Raw genomic sequence first — 18,549 nt, 5'->3', positions numbered from 1 at the left:
CTTCTGGAATTCTGTGAAAGAAAATATGCAAATGAGCTCTTAACAAGCTCTGCCTCTGATGCCACCAGATGTAAGGCAGCTATCCTATAAGTCAATGTTCGACCCGTTAAATAGGCCTTAAGACATGACTCGGATAATAAATAAGCCAGCATCATACAGACATGGTATAGCACTGTTAATAGATCTGGGAACTGTTTGATCTTATCAAGGCATTTTATGGAGCTATGGTATTACCTGAGCATTGGAAGGTGATTTACATGTGAGGCACTTCTACTTAAGCATTAAAAGAGGACCTGTTACTGACCAGGTGTTACCATTGTGTCAGTAGATGCCATGCTCGACAAAATATATGAGGCTGCCCCTTCGATCAGCTCATAGACCACCAACCTGATATCAATGGCCTATCCTAAGAATAAGGCAAGAAAATCGATATCTTGAGATAAAAAAAACTTTAAACGGGTTTTCCGGAGAGGTATTTTTCTACAAAATGGGCCAAAACTGTATGGATTTCCGACACCACTCAGGTCCCCGCTCTTCTCCACTTCCTGGTCTTGGCTCCACCCACAGTAAATGGCTTGGAACGTCCACTCCTCCTGTGTGTGGAGCTCAGCCTAGGAAGTGAAGTGCAGTAGTCAGTGTCAGAACATCCGTTGCGGGTTGTGTTTAGCAAATCGAAATATCCAAAGGGGACTTCGGTCCGAATTTTGGTTAAATTCGATTCGCCACAAAGCCGAATTTCCTCGTGCTTCATGGTAGAGAATTGATTTAACCTGAAATAGTGTAAAAAAATAAATAAATAAATAAATATCATACTTACCTGATCCATTTGCTTGTTATCTTGCTTGAAGATCTCAGTCGAAATCCCGTGATGATGTCATCTTTGGCCGCGCAAGATTTTGAACCAGATCTTCAAGCAAGATGGCGGCCTCCCGCCAGTCGTGAGCTAATGGATTAGGTATGTAGGATTTTTTTTATTTTTATTTAACACTCACGTATGAACGTAGCCTCTGTGGGGTAAAATTTCTTCCACTTCATGGAAAAAGTAGAAATCATCAGAAATCTGGGGTGTTGTGTTTTGCGTTCTGCATTGCATGGGAGTGATCGGCGCATGGGAAACTGGGTGGGGTAGGGCGGCGCTCTAACAGTTAAATGAGAATAAAATGTAGTTGCACAAAATATCTAATGCGTCCCTTGTGCAAATAAGCAGAGCCTGGCAGGGAACAGTACTTGGATTCACTGCACAGATTTTGGCACCTAGCCGATTTTACTTGCATTAGGAAAAAATAAAAAAAAAGGAGAAAATTCGGCAAAATCATACTAAAACACTATAAACCTGCAATGCCGTATACCTGACCTGCTGTACTTAATCTATGACTTGGCCTCCGCCTACAGACATAGCAGAGCTGAATTTTTCCGTGATCTGTTTTACTTGTGCATCCTGATAATGACATTCGCGTCTGTGGGAAACCTCAGATACACCGACGAACCAAAGGGTAGCAATGTTTTGAACTTTTGACTTTCTCACCATCCACTACAGCTTCGAACGTGAGACTGCCATCATTTTATAGACAATCATCTTGGCTATCTCATACATAAATCGGACTTGCAACTACGGTATTTGCTACCCTTTTGCTCGTCGGTGTAACAGATCCTATGCATTGTGTAAGATTACAAAGTCTGCTCCACTGCGCTGTAAAACATCTGCATGGCAAGCGGCAGATTTTAAAATGACGCATGCAGTCTCTGTCACACGGTAAGAAAGCAGCGCTTTCTCTGTAAAGCGGTGACCGATGCCAGACATGACAAGTCAGAGTCCTCAGCATGTGAACGCGGTCTAATCCAAGAAACTGCAGAGGACAACAGAAGATAAACCTGTATTCTTTGGAGAGGTCATCAATATCAGATTGGTGGGGGTCTGACACCCGACACCCCCATTGATTAGCTATTTTGGGCTGACGCTGTGCTGTGTACACAACTGGTAGCAGACAGCGCTGGACACTATGTGGTGGCCATGGTGGGGTACTGCAGCTCAGCTCTCTCTCAGTGCCAGGAACTACATAGTGTATGGAACCTTCTTCTGGTCTCTGTAGGTGCCGGGTGTCAGAGCCCCACCTATCTGATATTGATTACCTATCCTTAAGGCCTCATGCACACGACCGTATTTTGTTTCCGTGTCCGTTCGTTTTTTTTTGCGGATAGGATGCGGACCTATTCATTTCAATGGGTCCACAAATAACGCGGACAGCACACCGTGTGCTATCCGCATCAGTATGGCCGGAACGTTGCTCCGCAAAAAAAATAGTGCAATAGTCCTATTTTTTTCTAGGTTGCGGACAAGGATAGGCATTATTGCAATGGATCCGCAAAAAAAAAAAAACGTATGCCATACGGTTGTGTGCATGTAGCCTAACTGGGAGTATCCCTTTAATTTCTGCATGATCCCTTCCAATTTAGTCCGTCAGGTTGTGGATCTTGTCTAAGGGCTCATGCACATGTAAAATACAAATCCGCAAAAAAAAAAAAAAAGGATGACGTCCGGGTGCATTCCGTATTTTGCAGAACAAAACAGCCGGCACCTGATAGAACAGTTCTATCCTTCTCCGTAATGCGGAATGTTTTGGCGGAACGGACATATGGAAGCGGAATGCACACGGAGTAACTTGATTTTTTTCCCAGGACCCATTGAAATGAATGGTTCCGCATACAGTCCGCAAAAAAAAACAAAAAACGGAACGGACACGGAAACAAAAATATGTTCGTGTGCATGAGCCCTAAGGGGCAGGTTTTAATATGTCTGGTCTTTGCTATTGTAGACAGGTAGATGGGATAGTGCTTCTGCTACAAACAGTTGCCTTTCAGCCAAGGACAGGTCTGAGCAGAAGTTTATGAGGTGGCTGATCTGCTGGACACATCCAGATGACGGCTTTCCAAATATCTCACAGACTAGTCAGGATACAATGAAAAGGGGGTAAAAATGGAGGAATTGCTGGGAATCTAAATACTACAAATATTAGACCCAGGTTATATAGCAGGATCACAGGATCACTTAAAGGGGTTGTAATAGTTGAACATTTTTGCGGGCAACGTGGAGGGAGGCGAATAAAATAATTAAAAATAATTTTAAAAAATAACCCTTAAATGCACCTAGCCCAACAATCTTGCGCCACTTTTGTCCATGGGTCATTTCTGACACTGCAGCTCAGCCATTGGATATAAGATGCAGATCATGGACAGGGGCTTACACAGATCTCACTGGGCCCCATAGCAAAACGTAGTATGCTACCCCAACAAGATGTGCTATAAATTATGATATTTTTTTTCTTACTAAGTGGCGCCAATTTTAAATAAATAAAAAAAGTTGGGCTCCACGTCACCCATTTTGCCTCATAAACGTGGCCCTCATTCAGGACACCATATTTTTCAATGTATTTAGACCAGACAACTGGCATGAATGCACTAATAAATCTCCCCGTATACAGCTTTACATCCTGCATATAGTACATGATTAAACTGTCTGCTTGCAGCCACTACCAGAGATAGTGTAGAGCATAGAAATCTATACAGTTACCACTAAATTTAATGAAGGCTGCTAAAATTTCTATGCACTGAGCTCCCCCTAGTGGCCTCTTCCAGAAAATGCCACAGATTTATGTTTGGAAAAGAAGTTGTTCAGCTCCGGGGTCCCTTCTCGCCATGCCCCATAACAGCTGTGTGGTCTGCCGCCGTGGTAGATACACCGCTGCTCATGAACATGTTCCTAGAAGTAGGCAGCCATGTTTTTCTAACCCTATGCAACCCATTGAAGGTGGGTGAAACGCTGTAGCATTGATACATGCTCCAATGGGCCTCTAATAGAATACAGTATTGCAAGCCACATGACATGGAAGGATGTTAGACTTTTCCACCTGTAGGAACAAGAGCCGAAAACCTGAAAAAAACATTATGTAATTATTATGTAAAGTCTTGTCGATCCATAAAAGGAGGCAGAGCGTAGGTGGATATCCTCTCGTAACTAAGACAGGACATTGGAACGGAAGTCCTCTGACTATAGGACATCTGGACAGCCTTTGTACACCCACCTTAGATTAGAAGCTCCAGGGTTTTAATGATATTGTCCTAATGCAAGACGCACAAGGAAAACAGGAAAAATAACATCACTATTTTTCATGCTTTCTTCCCATGAGAATAAAGCAGACATTATTTCCCATGTCTGACCTTTACCAGTCCTGGGCATATTGTGCCTCCGTGGTTATCTCTGTAGTATGAGGATATTACATTGCTGTCTGTATACAATGTACTTTTATGTTGTTTTTTAAACCATTCCTGTACTACTGTGTTAGCCAGGGGATCATTTACTGTTTAATATCTAAATGTTCATTCTCAATCTGATTATGGAGCCTCTCTTCCTTCTGCTGTGAATACAGACGTGTTTTCTGCTTCTGTAGTTATAAAAAAAAAAAAATGAATTAAAAAGTTGTTATAAATGCATTCGGCTGTTTCTTAAAGGGGTTGGTGTTGGAGATGCTAATATGAGTTGGAGAATTTATTCTTTGGCCCGTTTGAGTGCCGACTCACTCACCCACTAGGGCAGTGATGGCTAACCTTGGCACTCCAGCTGTGGTCAAACTACGACTCCCAGCATGCTCCATTTATTTCTATAGAGTTCTGAGAGCAGCCAAGCAAGGGGGCCATCTTGGGAGTTGTAGTTTTACCACAGCTGGAGTGCCAAGGTTAGCCATCACTGCCCTAGGGGATATGCCCAAAGCTGCCGAGTCTCAAGGCTCGAAAAATAAAGACCATCAAACAATGTCCAATCTGGGACAACGATGGAATATTTCTACGATATGCCATCAAGGTCAGATAGCTGCTGATCCCACCTGTGGGAAATGTTTCTACCTCCAGAACGGAGCCCTCGAAGTAAAGTAGATTGCAAAGCGCATGTGCGGCCACCTTCCATTCATCACTATGAGAGTTCCGAAAATAGTCTGGAGTCATCGATCCCCCTCTAAATTTTGAAGTAAATGTTAAAATTTAGGTAAAATTCATTCACTGCCACAAATTTTGACAAGTTGATATGTGGCACATGTTAATAGAAACCATGATATGTACAGTAGTTTTAAAAATTACTCTAAGTAAGCAACGTCTTCAGTACATACAGGGGGCGCCACTCTGCATCCGATGTATTCATTGATCACTCTTTTAGCCAAACAGGGTAATATTTATTTTTGTGCCTTTTGGCTAACGGGAGAGCGGACTTGTTCCCATACTATGATGATGAGAGTATCTATAGACATCGTACACACTACTTCCACTTCATTATTGTCCTCATAAGCGAATCCAAGAGAACAGATACAGTATCATTACGAGGACTGCGGCCGCTTCACATAGATTTTCTATTTTCACAGATTTCCGTGTGGATTCCTGGAGAGGCTCTGCAGTGCTGAATCATGGCGTATTCTCTACGGTGTCCTTCGGCTGAGTGCAGCAGTCCACTGTCATATATCTTCTTGACGGAGAGCACCAGGAACAATGTGGTAACTGGCTGGTGCTGAGGTCCTAATCCTTGTGCTCATTGTTGTACAGTATATAAGAAGCACAGTATTTATTGGGGGCAGTTAACGGACACATTTATTTTTGAGCGAACATCTACATATTTCCTTTCCTGTTCTAACATAAAACTCCTCAAAAAGTTTCAAAAACAACCGATATTGGAATTTTAGAACTTGTATTGTTCAGTCTTCCTCATTTATTGGATAGAAACAATTTGCCTAAAGCTGGCCACTTGGCAGAAGCCTACAATTTTTTTTGGGACTGACCAACCCTCTAACAAATATGGCGTCAGTTGACAGGGGATAGGATAATTGGGTAGGTTACATTGTTGTCCCTACGGAAATGACAATGCACACTTGGTCATACATGTGCAAGTTTATGGGAGAGTTGGGAGACATTGCTATAGGTTAAAAATATCATAGGCGTAGGGAATGAATTTTTACCCATTAAATAACACCTTGAAGGGCTTTCAGTCGGCACATGCTGTAAGCATTAAAACATGTCCCTTAAAGGGAACCTGTCACCTCCAAAAACCATCCCAAGCCGCCAGCAATACCTGAGAGTAGCCAGCAGCGTGGTTCCAACAATCGTTTTCTTCCTGAAGGCAGATGTGGCAAAAGCTCAGAAAACGTTCCTTTATCCCCTGCCGGCGCGCTTCTCTAGACATGCTTTAAGTCAAGGGGGCAACGGCCTCCTTGCTTCAAGTCAAGGTAACCACGTCCCCTTCCCTGCCCCTTTGCTGTGACTGACAGCGCTTATGCAGAGAGTTCGGCTGCCTTTGCAGAACTGCCGGTTGTCAGTCACAGATGAAGGGTCAGGGAAGGGGACGTGGTTACCTTGACTTGAAGCAAGGAGGCCGCTGCCCCCTTGACTTCAACCATGTCTAGAGAAGCGCGCCGGCAGGGGATAAAGGAACGTTTTCAAAGCTTTTGCTTCATCTGCCTTCAGGAAGAAAACGATTGTCGGAAACGTGCTGCTGGCTACTCTCAGGTACTGCTGGCGGCTTGGGATGGTTTTTGGAGGTGACGGGTTCCCTTTAAGGTTGACTAGCAGACCATAATCACATAGGTGAGGAGACAGTCAAGCCATCTCTCTTAGGGTGGGTTCACATCGCGTTTTATGCTTCTGTTTGAAAAAAAGAATACAAAAACACAGCAAACAATGTTTTTGCATCCTGCAAAGTCCAATAAAAAACGTATATTTTTTATTTTTACAATGGAAGAAAATGGTGAACGGATGCCACTGTATGCCATCTGTCTAAAGCATCTGTTTAACATATACTTTTTTTGTATGCATTAAACGGAAAAACACAATGTGAACTCAGCCTTAGCCAACCGGATGTGTCCACCTTTGATTCAAATTTGGTTAAGGGCTCCAATTTCTTCTAAAATAAATTCAACACAATATTGTGACTTGCTAGCCAAATCCTTGACAGACTGTAATTCACAACACAACCACTGGGTGGCCATATAGAGATATATAGGATAGGCATCTCATGATAGAATATCACAAAATCATATGTTCCTTTTAAAAGATTGACATCTTTTGACACATCTCAGGACATGCAGAGGCAAAAAGAAAGGGAAGGAAGGACACATCTGTAACATATTGGCCTTCCAATGGTGTGTTCATTGGGTAGTGTTATCTTGCTTGAGTTAGGTGAACTACATAATCTACATGTGCAACTGTACAGGGGCCCAGTGCATAAGGGGGCCCTCTGACACTGAAAAGCAGCTTCCTACTGTCTGCTAGAAAAGCTTGTAAGGTATTAAAGCTAATGAAGTTCATTGCACATAATTATTGGTGGACTCTAAGAGACACACAAAGAAGGGGTTTTTCATTGGAAAGTATATTAAAGGGAGTCTGTCACAGTTTTGAGCCCTTATGGCATGGGGGATGGGGAGAACGGTGCAAAATACCTAGAGAGATGGCCAGGCAGGTTGCATGACTGACCCTACAGCCTCATGACCACAAGATCCTAGGTGGCACTTCCCAACAACAGAAGAATCAGGAGACTGTTAGGACTATCACTAGGAGCAGATGGGACAGACCAGGAAGCATTTAGTGCAGAGTGCCAAGAGCGCTTAACGTGAAGTGACGGCCTCCTGGGCAGTTGCGGATGTCGGCACGTGCAGGTGTGCATGACTATCTCTTTAGATATGCCGGTGCCACTCTCCCTATCACTTATAGAGTTCTGTCAGCAGTTTTGAAGGCACAAAACTACTGACAGGCTCCCTGTAAGAGCAAAGAGCCTATACATTGCTTTGTCTTCTGGATCAATACAGCAATACATTTTGGGCCAAACTTGACTTCTGTCTTTTTCGAAACGGGTTCATCTTTTTTGAATCATTTGACTTAATTTGCATATGTATCAAATCGTTTTTTTTACACAATAAAAGCACACAGAGCTATGGGGACTGGGTATTGCGGATGTGCTAGCGGCCATCTAGCAACCCATGTCCTCAGCTCTCTACACAAAATCCCGGTGAAAGGTTCCCTTTAACACGATAAAAGTAAAAAAAAGTTAAGTTAAAGTATGCTCCAATGTGTATAATGTGTCATGCACCAAGTTAACGACTGCTACATCTGTCTGTGATGCCATAATTACTAACAGACTACCGGAGATAAGCATTCTGTGGTCCTAAGGAAGTAGTAGTGTCAGGAAGTAGCTATGAAGTCTTTAATTGGAAGTTCTTCTGCTGCATACAATAGATCTTTTTGATCTATGACTAAATCTGGCTACAGACACAGACCAAAGATCCTCTGAGAGATAGCTGACCCTCAAACCTCCATTTAATATATACATTTGGAAGCTCACTATCATGTGCATCTTAAGAGTTTGTTCATATGCTGTAGAACGTTAAAGAAAATGCTAAGGATATACCTTAATATTTTTGCATAGAAAAGCATGATAATTATCCATCTGGGAGATGCTGCACTGACTTGGAGAGTACTAGAGAAGATGCTGAGCAGGATAAGTACTGCTTCTACACAAACGATATGGCGGTTCCATACTCAAAATGATGGCACCTATTTCCTATCTGTGTAATGCAAGGAGAACACAGCTAAGGATTTTTTTAAAGGAGTCTGTCAGCAGTTTTGACCCCAGGCTCTCTGCTCTGACAGCTCTCATAGTCTTCTGGAGTGGATACTAGAGCCATTACTCCGAGCAGAGAGGAAAGGTTGGGGAGCATGCAAGATGCACTAAGGTAAGTTCAAGCAGTTTATTCCTTGGCTCTCTACCTCCATCAGCAGTTTTGAGGGGTCAAAACTGCTGACAGACTCCTTTTAAAGAGAAAATGTAAAAATGAGATATTAATGGGTTGTTATCCATCTCCAAAGGATAGAGGACACATTTCCGATTGCTGGGGTCTGGTGTGACCTCTATGGCAAATTTTAGTGCACGCCATATTTGTGGCAAACTTTTCAACTTTTCCTCATTCTCGACACTTTTCAGAAGTGGCGACAAAAGGGGAAGTGATGAGATATCTGTATTTACGCCAGTTATCTACTGTCAATAAAGACAGAAATCTATGGCAGCTAGGAGGCTGCCATAGATTTCTGTATTTACGCCAGTTATCTACTGTGACTAAAGACAGAAATCTATGGCAGCTAGGAGGCTGCCATAGATTTTAGTCTGTTGCACGGCCTACGGGAGAATGCGCCAAACCTATAAGAGGCCTGCACTTCTGAATACATTTGGCGTATCATCCGGCTGCACGGGGGAATCAAGACCAACGATGAACAACACCGGTCTTGATAAATGTTTCCCAGTGTATTTTCATTAAAGCTCACAATCCTTTTTCATCATCTGGATGACGATAGCGTACCCAGAATACACCGTAACTACTGTGCCAACATGCTACCCACTGAACCCCCATGGCAGCATATAGGAATAAAAAGCAAAGGATCCCTGCTACATCAGATACTACGGAGGAAACTCGAAAAATTAGAATATCGTGCAAGAGTCCATTTATTTCAGTAATGCAAATGAAAAGGAATTGCATTAATGCAGCTTAAAATTTGAATTTTGTGAAAAGGTTCAATATTCTAGGCTCAAAGTGTCGCACTCCAGTCAGCTAATTAATCCATACCCCCTGAGCAAAGGGGGCCTGAGATTGTGACTTTGGGGTTTCATAAACTGTAAGCCATAATCATCCAAATTATAACAAATAAAGGCTTGAAATATCTCGCTTTGCCTGTAATGAGTCTCATGTGTTAGTTTCACCTTTTAAGTTGCATTACTGAAATAAATGAACTTTGCACGATATTCAAATTTTTCGAGTGTCACCTGTAGGAACCGGAGCACACACGACACTACAGTACAGTATATACAAGTATTACAGCTACCAAGCGTACTGTATGGCCCTGCACCTGTTCTGTGCAAGCCTTGGAAATATGCATTGAAAATTGATATGTTCTGAGATTTCTATGTCTCGGGGCCAGCTGTGCAAGAATACACTACAGCACTGCATACCATCCAAGCAGCTTTTCTATAAAATTCATCTACAATGCTGGATAAAGTATTTGCCCCCTTCCAGATGTCCTCTGCTACAGCATATTCGTCACATTAATTGGTTTCTACAAGCACAATGTAATATATTACACAGTGAGAACCTGATCAAATACATAACTCAGGATCTCAATGATCGCTGCCTTTATTCAAAGAACAACCTTAAATGGCAAGTGACCCAGAAGGCTGCGCGGCTCGGGGCCAGTCATTTGTTGTAGCGGTGCACATGACCCCATTCGTTGCGAAGGTTTATATGTGGTCACCGAAGACAGAGGTGGTGCCAGGAAGCCGGACGGAGGGACGGGGAGCAGGTAAGTACACTTTCCTTCACAAGTCTGGTGGGGAGGGAACTTAAAATAGAAGGGTATCCTGAAAACCCCTTTGAGATAGTTAGAGTAGTTTTCAAGTATATGCGGAGGCTACACTTAAAGGTGTTGTCTTCTCTTAGACATTAGTGGCATATCCCTAGGATCTCCAAACAGCGAGAGAAAAAAATATATAATACATTTTCCAGAACTTAAATAAAAATTAAGCCTTTTTTGTCACACATTAAAAAACATATAAAAAAGGGGCGTTTCGAACAAAAGAACATGGATTTTATTGTTTGAAACGCGTGAGAGTCTGTAGTGAACTTGTTGGTTTGTTTTTTAATGTGGAACAATAAATAAAAGCTTTAAATGCAGAATTTATTTATTTTTTTGCTTGTCTCGCTGTTTGGACATTTGCTATCTCCCGTGACGTCCTGGGATTCTCTTCTATGCACTGCTTGGTCTGGTTTTGATGAGCTGATTTTTTTTCTTGTTTCTGTATTGGAAGGATGTCACCTCTGGAACCCACACCTATCTCGAGAGCGGAACACCGCGGCCACCATCCCTTCATTTCTATTTAACTTCCGTAAATAGCCGAGCTATTTGACAGTCCGATACAAGTGACATATCTGACACTGGTGGTGTATCTTAGAGATATGCCACCAATGTTTAAGTTGAGACAACGCCTTAAAAGGGCTATTTCTAGCTCAAGACAGTCCATAACTTGGCTGTTTCCATAGTTCCTACAACCTCCGACCACATCCAGGCAGTGTAGGGTCAATGAGGCCCCGTTCTAGACAAAGGTGTTGGTCCCAGAGGATTTTGCTGTGCCATAAATGTCTGTGATGGAAATACTCCTTTAATGTGTTGTACAAATGCTAGTCTCTACACTAATGATGCACACGCATGGAATGTGGCAGGAGGATGTTGGCATAGGATGCCAACCGAGCCCAGGAACCATAACAGCAAAATCCAGGGCCTAGAATCTGGAACAAAAATCACACCCACTTGGGCAGAGAAGATGTGATCCAACATACTTTGTAGATAAAGTATTTCATGTGTTTTGGAGAATGCAGAGGCAGGACATAAGTACAGGTCCTTCTAAAAAAATTAGCATATTGTGATAAAGTTCATTATTTTCTGTAATGTACTGATAAACATTAGACTTTCATATATTTTAGAGTCATTACACACAACTGAAGTAGTTCAAGCCTTTTATTGTTTTAATATTGATGATTTTGGCATACAGCTCATGAAAACCCAAAATTCCTATCTAAAAAAATTAGCATATTTCATCTGACCAATAAAAGAAAAGTGTTTTTAATACAAAAAAAGTCAACCTTCAAATAATTATGTTCAGTTATGCACTCAATACTTGGTCGGGAATCCTTTTGCAGAAATGACTGCTTCAATGCGGCGTGGCATGGAGGCAATCAGCCTGTGGCACTGCTGAGGTGTTATGGAGGCCCAGGATGCTTCGATAGCGGCCTTAAGCTCATCCAGAGTGTTGGGTCTTGCGTCTCTCAACTTTCTCTTCCCAATATCCCACAGATTCTCTATGGGGTTCAGGTCAGGAGAGTTGGCAGGCCAATTGAGCACAGTAATACCATGGTCAGTAAACCATTTACCAGTGGTTTTGGCACTGTGAGCAGGTGCCAGGTCGTGCTGAAAAATGACATCTTCATCTCCATAAAGCTTTTCAGCAGATGGAAGCATGAAGTGCTCCAAAATCTCCTGATAGCTAGCTGCATTGACCCTGCCCTTGATAAAACACAGTGGGCCAACACCAGCAGCTGACATGGCACCCCAGACCATCACTGACTGTGGGTACTTGACACTGGACTTCAGGCATTTTGGCATTTCCCTCTCCCCAGTCTTCCTCCAGACTCTGGCACCTTGATTTCCGAATGACATGCAACAGTCCAGTGCTGCTTCTCTGTAGCCCAGGTCAGGCGCTTCTGCCGCTGTTTCTGGTTCAAAAGTGGCTTGACCTGGGGAATGCGGCACCTGTAGCCCATTTCCTGCACACGCCTGTACACGGTGGCTCTGGATGTTTCTACTCCAGACTCAGTCCACTGCTTCCGCAGGTCCCCCAAGGTCTGGAATCGGTCCTTCTCCACAATCTTCCTCAGGGTCCGGTCACCTCTTCTCGTTGTGCAGCGTTTTCTGCCACACTTTTTCCTTCCCACAGGCTTCCCACTGAGGTGCCTTGATGCAGCACTCTGGGAACAGCCTATTCGTTCAGAAATTTCTTTCTGTGTCTTACCCTCTTGCTTGAGGGTGTCAATGATGGCCTTCTGGACAGCAGTCAGGTCGGCAGTCTTACCCATGATTGCAGTTTTGAGTAATGAACCAGGCTGGGAGTTTTTAATCTTTTGCAGGTGTTTAAAGTTAATTAGTTGATTCAGATGATTAGGTTAATAGCTCGTTTAGAGAACCTTTTCATGATATGCTAATTTTTTTTTATAGGAATTTTGGGTTTTCATGAGCTGTATGCCAAAATCATCAATATTAAAACAATAAAAGGCTTGAACTACTTCAGTTGTGTGTAATGAATCTAAAATATATGAAAGTCTAATGTTTATCAGTACATTACAGAAAATAATGAACTTTATCACAATATGCTAATTTTTTTAGAAGGACCTGTATATACAAGGAATGCATTCTACAGAAAACATGGTGCCAGAAACTAAAAAACTAAACTCCCTATGTGTTTATGGTGAGCAAAGAGTGAACACGAATAAGACACCAATAAAAGGAATGGTCTTACAAGAAAAGTACCTGGGTATTGGGAAGAGCATCAGTGTCAGTGTTAATATCAACACTTGTTATCAATTTTTGGCAGTGACACGTGTATGGGTTTTTGAGTATCTGAATGCTCTCCTTGTATATATCTATGTACTGTATATACGGTACAGTCTCTGATGACTTGAAAATGACACCTACAGTCCTCAAAATGCATTGTATATGAGACAAATCTATAACCTACATTGAATTGCAACTTCTCTGTGTCTTTTGGGAGTCTGCAACCACAGGAACATCACCTTTCTTCTGGATTCCCTCCCCGATCTTAGAGGTGGTTGTCCGAGCGCAATAAAAACGTGGGCAGCTCCTGTCAATGCTCAACTCTTTTCACCCCTGTCTCTTCCAGGGCTGTGCTACGGCCCTCCCCACCACTGACGAGAGCTTCCTGGCTGCAGCGGTGACATTCTGAGGCCAGTGATTGGCTTCAGAGGTAATTGACCGCAGAGATACCTGTGTGCACGAAACGTCACCGCTGCAGCCAGGAAAACAAACAGCGGGGGGCACCGGAAAACTACTGCAGGGAGTGGCAGGGGGAGGAAACAGATCAGTATTGGATCTTACTGCACAATTACAGGGGATGCCCAAGTTTTAATTAAACTTGGACAACCCCTTTAACTCCTTTAAAGATCAAACCATCGCCTGGTCCAGTTCAGAAGTCACATAGGGTTATACGGGCAAATCTGCTACAAAATCCACAACTAAATTCACATGTAAAACACATGACACATCCATGACAGAATTTTTTATCCATTGCATTATAGGTTCCATGTGGATGTAGCCTTAAGGGGGTTCTCTGAGCTTTAAATATTGATGACCTATCCTCAGGATAGGTCATCAATACCAGATCGGCGGGGGTCTGATACCGGGCACCCCCGCCCCGCCGATCAGCTGTATGAGGAGTGTGCACATGCCATCTCACTTCTCTCTTCCTGCTCTGCTGCCTCTGTCCCATAGACATACAGCGGAGAGCAGTTAGAGAGAAGGGAGACGGCATGTGCGCACTGAGCGCGCCGTCTCCTCGTACAGCTGATCGGCGGTAGTGCCGGGTATCGGACCCTCACCGATCTGATATTGATGATGATAGGACATCAATAGTAATAGCCCAGAGAACCCCTTTAAATTGTAAACGCTTATCAGTGAAGCACCACATGTTCCTATGTGCACTGTCCTAGCAATGGGAATGAAAAGCGAGTGCATCCAGTGCATGACTACATTCTTCTGGCAAAACTTCCCAATAGTTCACTAAGGTTAAGTACTTAAACTTATGAGCAGTAAACAGCGGTGGAATACCAGATAAGTTATCTCAGGGCGACACAGTAACATTTACAAAGCGATTAAGTCCCTTCAGCCCAATCACGGTCAGACTTGGCCAGAGTTTCAGGACTTTTCTGGCGGAGCCAAAACGTTCTAGAACACATGCAATACCTGGCAACTCGTGAAATCTGATCACCATGTGCGTTCCTGTTACCCCCCTCACATAGTTCACATTTTTTCCAACTGTTTCTCCTTTCCTTTCTTTACACAATTTCCATAGCGTTTCTGCGCCTTTTTATTTTGAGGTTCTTTCTCCACGTTCCATCATCCTAGGTCATTATTTTACATGGGTAGTTGTGGGAGACACCGCGCCATCACTCTGTTCTTAGAAAATGCCACGTCATGCTGTGCTAAAACTTTCTCTTTCTAGGTATTGATCATAAAGGCAAACCAGGCACATGTCCAGGGCATCACTTAAAGGGGAATACATTATTATTATTTTTTTTACCTTTGTCAAATCCATTATGGATATGTCAGACTAATTAGTAACAGATCCTATTGACATACATTCAGATAAAATAGCACAGACTACTTCTGCCATCAGAGGCAACGTGATGGAATGGAACCAAGATGTCAATGTCATCACAACTTGCATATTTTTTGGGATGTCTCAGACTTTAACAGAAACCACTAGCATCCAATAGGGTCCATCAGGACTCTTCAGGAAGCCATGGTGTCAAAGTGATATGCACCTTTCTTGGTCTGACTAACCATGCCGAAATAAAGGAGCGTTCTTATGATAGGAAGCTCAAAAATGGGGGGGTACATATAGGAAATATAGGCAAAATATTTTTTTAAAATATGGCCAAATTCAGGACTGAAGTTATCAGATGCAGCAGAGCTGAGTTTGGTACAACTCATCCTATCAGGTAACAGGCATAGCAGCTGATTTGGGGCCCCAACAACTAGGCAGGGTCCTCTCCACTCAGACATATGTGCAGTTAGTGATGTATATGGACAAGAGAAGAGTGCATTACTGTTTGCATGATTTCTGGGCTGTGACATCACTGATTCATTTCTGTATATCCCTATGCGTATTATTATACTATTGTGATATCACTGTGAGCTTTATTGCTGTACTGTGATATCACTGTGCACATTATGCCACCATTGTGACATCATTGTAAACTTAATTGCTGTACTGTGACATCACTATGCACATGATGCCTGTACTGTGACATCACTGTGCACATGATTCCACCATTGTTACATCACTGTGAGCTTTATTGCTGTACTGTGACATCTTTGTGCACATGATGCCACCATTGTTACATTACTGTCAGCTTTATTGCTGTGTTGTGACATCACTGTGCACATGATGCCACCATTGTTACATTACTGTCAGCTTTATTGCGGTGTTGTGACATCACTGTGCACATGATGCCACCATTGTTACATTACTGTCAGCTTTATTGCGGTGTTGTGACATCTTTGTGCACATGATGCCACCATTGTTACATTACTGTCAGCTTTATTGCTGTGTTGTGACATCACTGTGCACATGATGCCACCATTGTTACATTACTGTCAGCTTTATTGCTGTGTTGTGACATCACTGTGCACATGATGCCTTTGCTGTAACTTCACTGTGCACATCAAGCCACCATTGTGACATCTCTGTGTGCATTATCCCTGTGCAGTAGGAAAACCAACATAATCATAAACTTCTCATATTCATGCTACTGAAGATGATCACAGCAGTATGGGGCCCTATTCCAAGTTTTGCTATGATCCCCCTTGGGTCCTTGTTACACTCCTTGATATCACATGGTTTGTGGTTTCAAAAAGGTACATTTAAATCTATGTATAACCTCCCCAGATTTAGGCCTCTTGCACACGACTGTATGGCTTTTTCAGTATTTTGCGGTCCGCAAAAAACGGATCCGCAAAAAATACGGATGACGTCAGTGTGCATTCCGTTTTTTGCGGAACGGAACAGCTGGCCACTAATAGAACAGTCCTATTCTTGTCGGTTATGCGGACAATAATAGGACATGTTCTATCTTTGAACGGAACGTAAATACGGAAACAGAAGGCATTTTTCAAACATAATAATACTTATTATCTCTCTCTGCCATGATAAACATAAGGAGCAGCTATGACAGCTTAGATCAGTCCTCTCCAACCTGTTGTTGTCAGTGCATACTGGGAGTTGTAGTTGCCACTGCCCTATACCTTACATTCCATCATTTCTGATATCACAGGGGCCGGGTCCAATATTTTTGTTACAAATGATTCTGTTGATAAATAAGTCTGTCAATGCCTTGGTTATCCCTACACAAAGATATAAAGTAACACACGATCTGGAATGTCCACAACGTGAGGTTAGTATAAACTTCAAGGAATAACTTGGAATCTGCACAAGTAGAGGTAAGTGAAAACACACAAGGCAAACTAAACAGATCTCCATCTCAAGCAGTAAATCTGCAAACCAATCTGACATCTTAATCACTAGTACAAACTTCTCCTTAAATTACTCAGCAGTACCAGGAGGACCCTTAACTTCCCAAGCAACCCAGCAACACAAAGACAAAGACCTTGCATGCAGCCACCTACCATCTCTCTTTAAATTGGAGGCTCTTATTGTTTTCAGGTTTCCAGTTTGGGATAAAGTTCCTTGACTGCAGAAGTTTGCAAAAATGATGCTGAAAAGCAATGGCAACCTCATTGGGAACTGTGTGAAATGCTCAGTAGGGGATGAATCAAGGGATGTCCTTCTTCAGGTAGAACTTCCAAAATGTCTTTATCCCAGATCAGCCTTCTTCAGAAAATCCTGGAGGAAATGTGCTTGGCTGTAACAGGTTGGAATGCTGCAGTAGTCTTAAGGAAGAAGGCAAGAATCCAAAATGCTTCTTGTGTATTGCAGCAAGTTGTCCTTGAAGGAGCCCTGTGTTCTTTAATGGAGAAGGAGGCTGTATATTGCAGGACTTCTTGTGCAGCTGCTATCTAGTAGAGTTTGAGAAGCTCCCCCTGTACAGCATGCATTTCTGCAGAAACAGCACATAGCTGGATTTAGTGCGAGCGCCCAGATGAGGATAAATGCTGCTGTGTGTGAGAGTCTTGGAGGAAACAGGACTCTGACTGCTGAGAACAACAGGAAAAAAGCCAGGGGCTGCTCACAACTAACTACAGGGAACACATTCCCTCTACTACTAAATCAAAGGCAAGCCAAGGAGTGCAGGGGAAATAATCTCCTGACCCCCCTGTCCACCAACTCCCACACTTCTCTGTTCAGTTCATAGCTGTAATGTGAACACAGAGGTGTAGTATTATAGACTGGGAGGTGTAATGTTCAGGAACTCTGGAGATGTTGTGCCTGTAATCTAGTATTCGGGAGACAGCAATGAATGATCATAAATAGACAAGAGATGATTGATGGAGTTGAGACAGATAGTAGAAAGATAGAAGATAAATAGGTACTGTAAAAAGAAGGATGCGTATACAGTACATAAGATGGATACAAAGAAAGAAAGAACATGATAGATAGATAGATAGATAGATAGATAGATTGCACTCACCTGCCTCTATTTTTTTCATCTTTTGTAACCTTTGGTCTTGGATCCAGAGAGGGATTACACCCATCATTGAAGTGTGCTGCTGAAGAAGAAAGAAAGAAGGAAAGAAAGATGGATAGATAAATTAGATATAGATATAGATAGTGCAGTGACTGGGTTGATCCGTCGTTGAAAGATAAATAGATAAATAAATAGACAGATAGATAGATAGATAGATAGATAGCTATGAGACTTGTGAAAGAAAGAAAGTTCGATAGATAGATAGATATGAGACTGATGAAAGAAAGAAAGAAAGATTAGATATAGTGCAGTGACTGGGTGGATACCCCGGACACCGCCGAGGTGTCACCATGCGTTGCTGCTCTCTGGAGGGGATGGTAAGGCGTGGTGCACTCCAATGGGAAATACCTCCAGAGAGTCAATGTTTGCAGTAAACCAGTGCGCTTCTTTACTGGAGGAACTCAAGTCAACACAGGCAAAGCACGGAACTGACTTCTTCGGTCTCCCCTGTGGTACAAGAAGGTTCTGTGCTGAGGAAAGGCTG

At 42.7% G+C, this 18,549-nt stretch overlaps 1 protein-coding gene across 1 annotated transcript in view; it reads right to left on the bottom strand.

Annotated features, from left to right (window-relative positions):
• The window catches only part of PDGFD (platelet derived growth factor D), a 183,628-nt gene extending 165,834 nt beyond the window's left edge, over window positions 1-17,794 (bottom strand). The window contains exon 1 of the mRNA XM_044284926.1: window positions 17,047-17,794. Coding sequence (XP_044140861.1) covers window positions 17,047-17,158 — 112 coding nt within the window. The 5' untranslated portion in view covers window positions 17,159-17,794. The remainder of the gene's footprint in view (window positions 1-17,046) is intronic.
• Between the last annotated feature and the right edge of the window lie 755 nt (window positions 17,795-18,549).

Source organism: Bufo gargarizans, chromosome 3 (genome assembly GCF_014858855.1).
Source record: "Bufo gargarizans isolate SCDJY-AF-19 chromosome 3, ASM1485885v1, whole genome shotgun sequence".
In the NCBI taxonomy this organism is placed as follows: Eukaryota; Metazoa; Chordata; class Amphibia; order Anura; family Bufonidae; genus Bufo; species Bufo gargarizans.
Note: the sequence above shows the minus strand (reverse complement) of the source record. Positions and strands in the feature narration are given on the sequence as shown.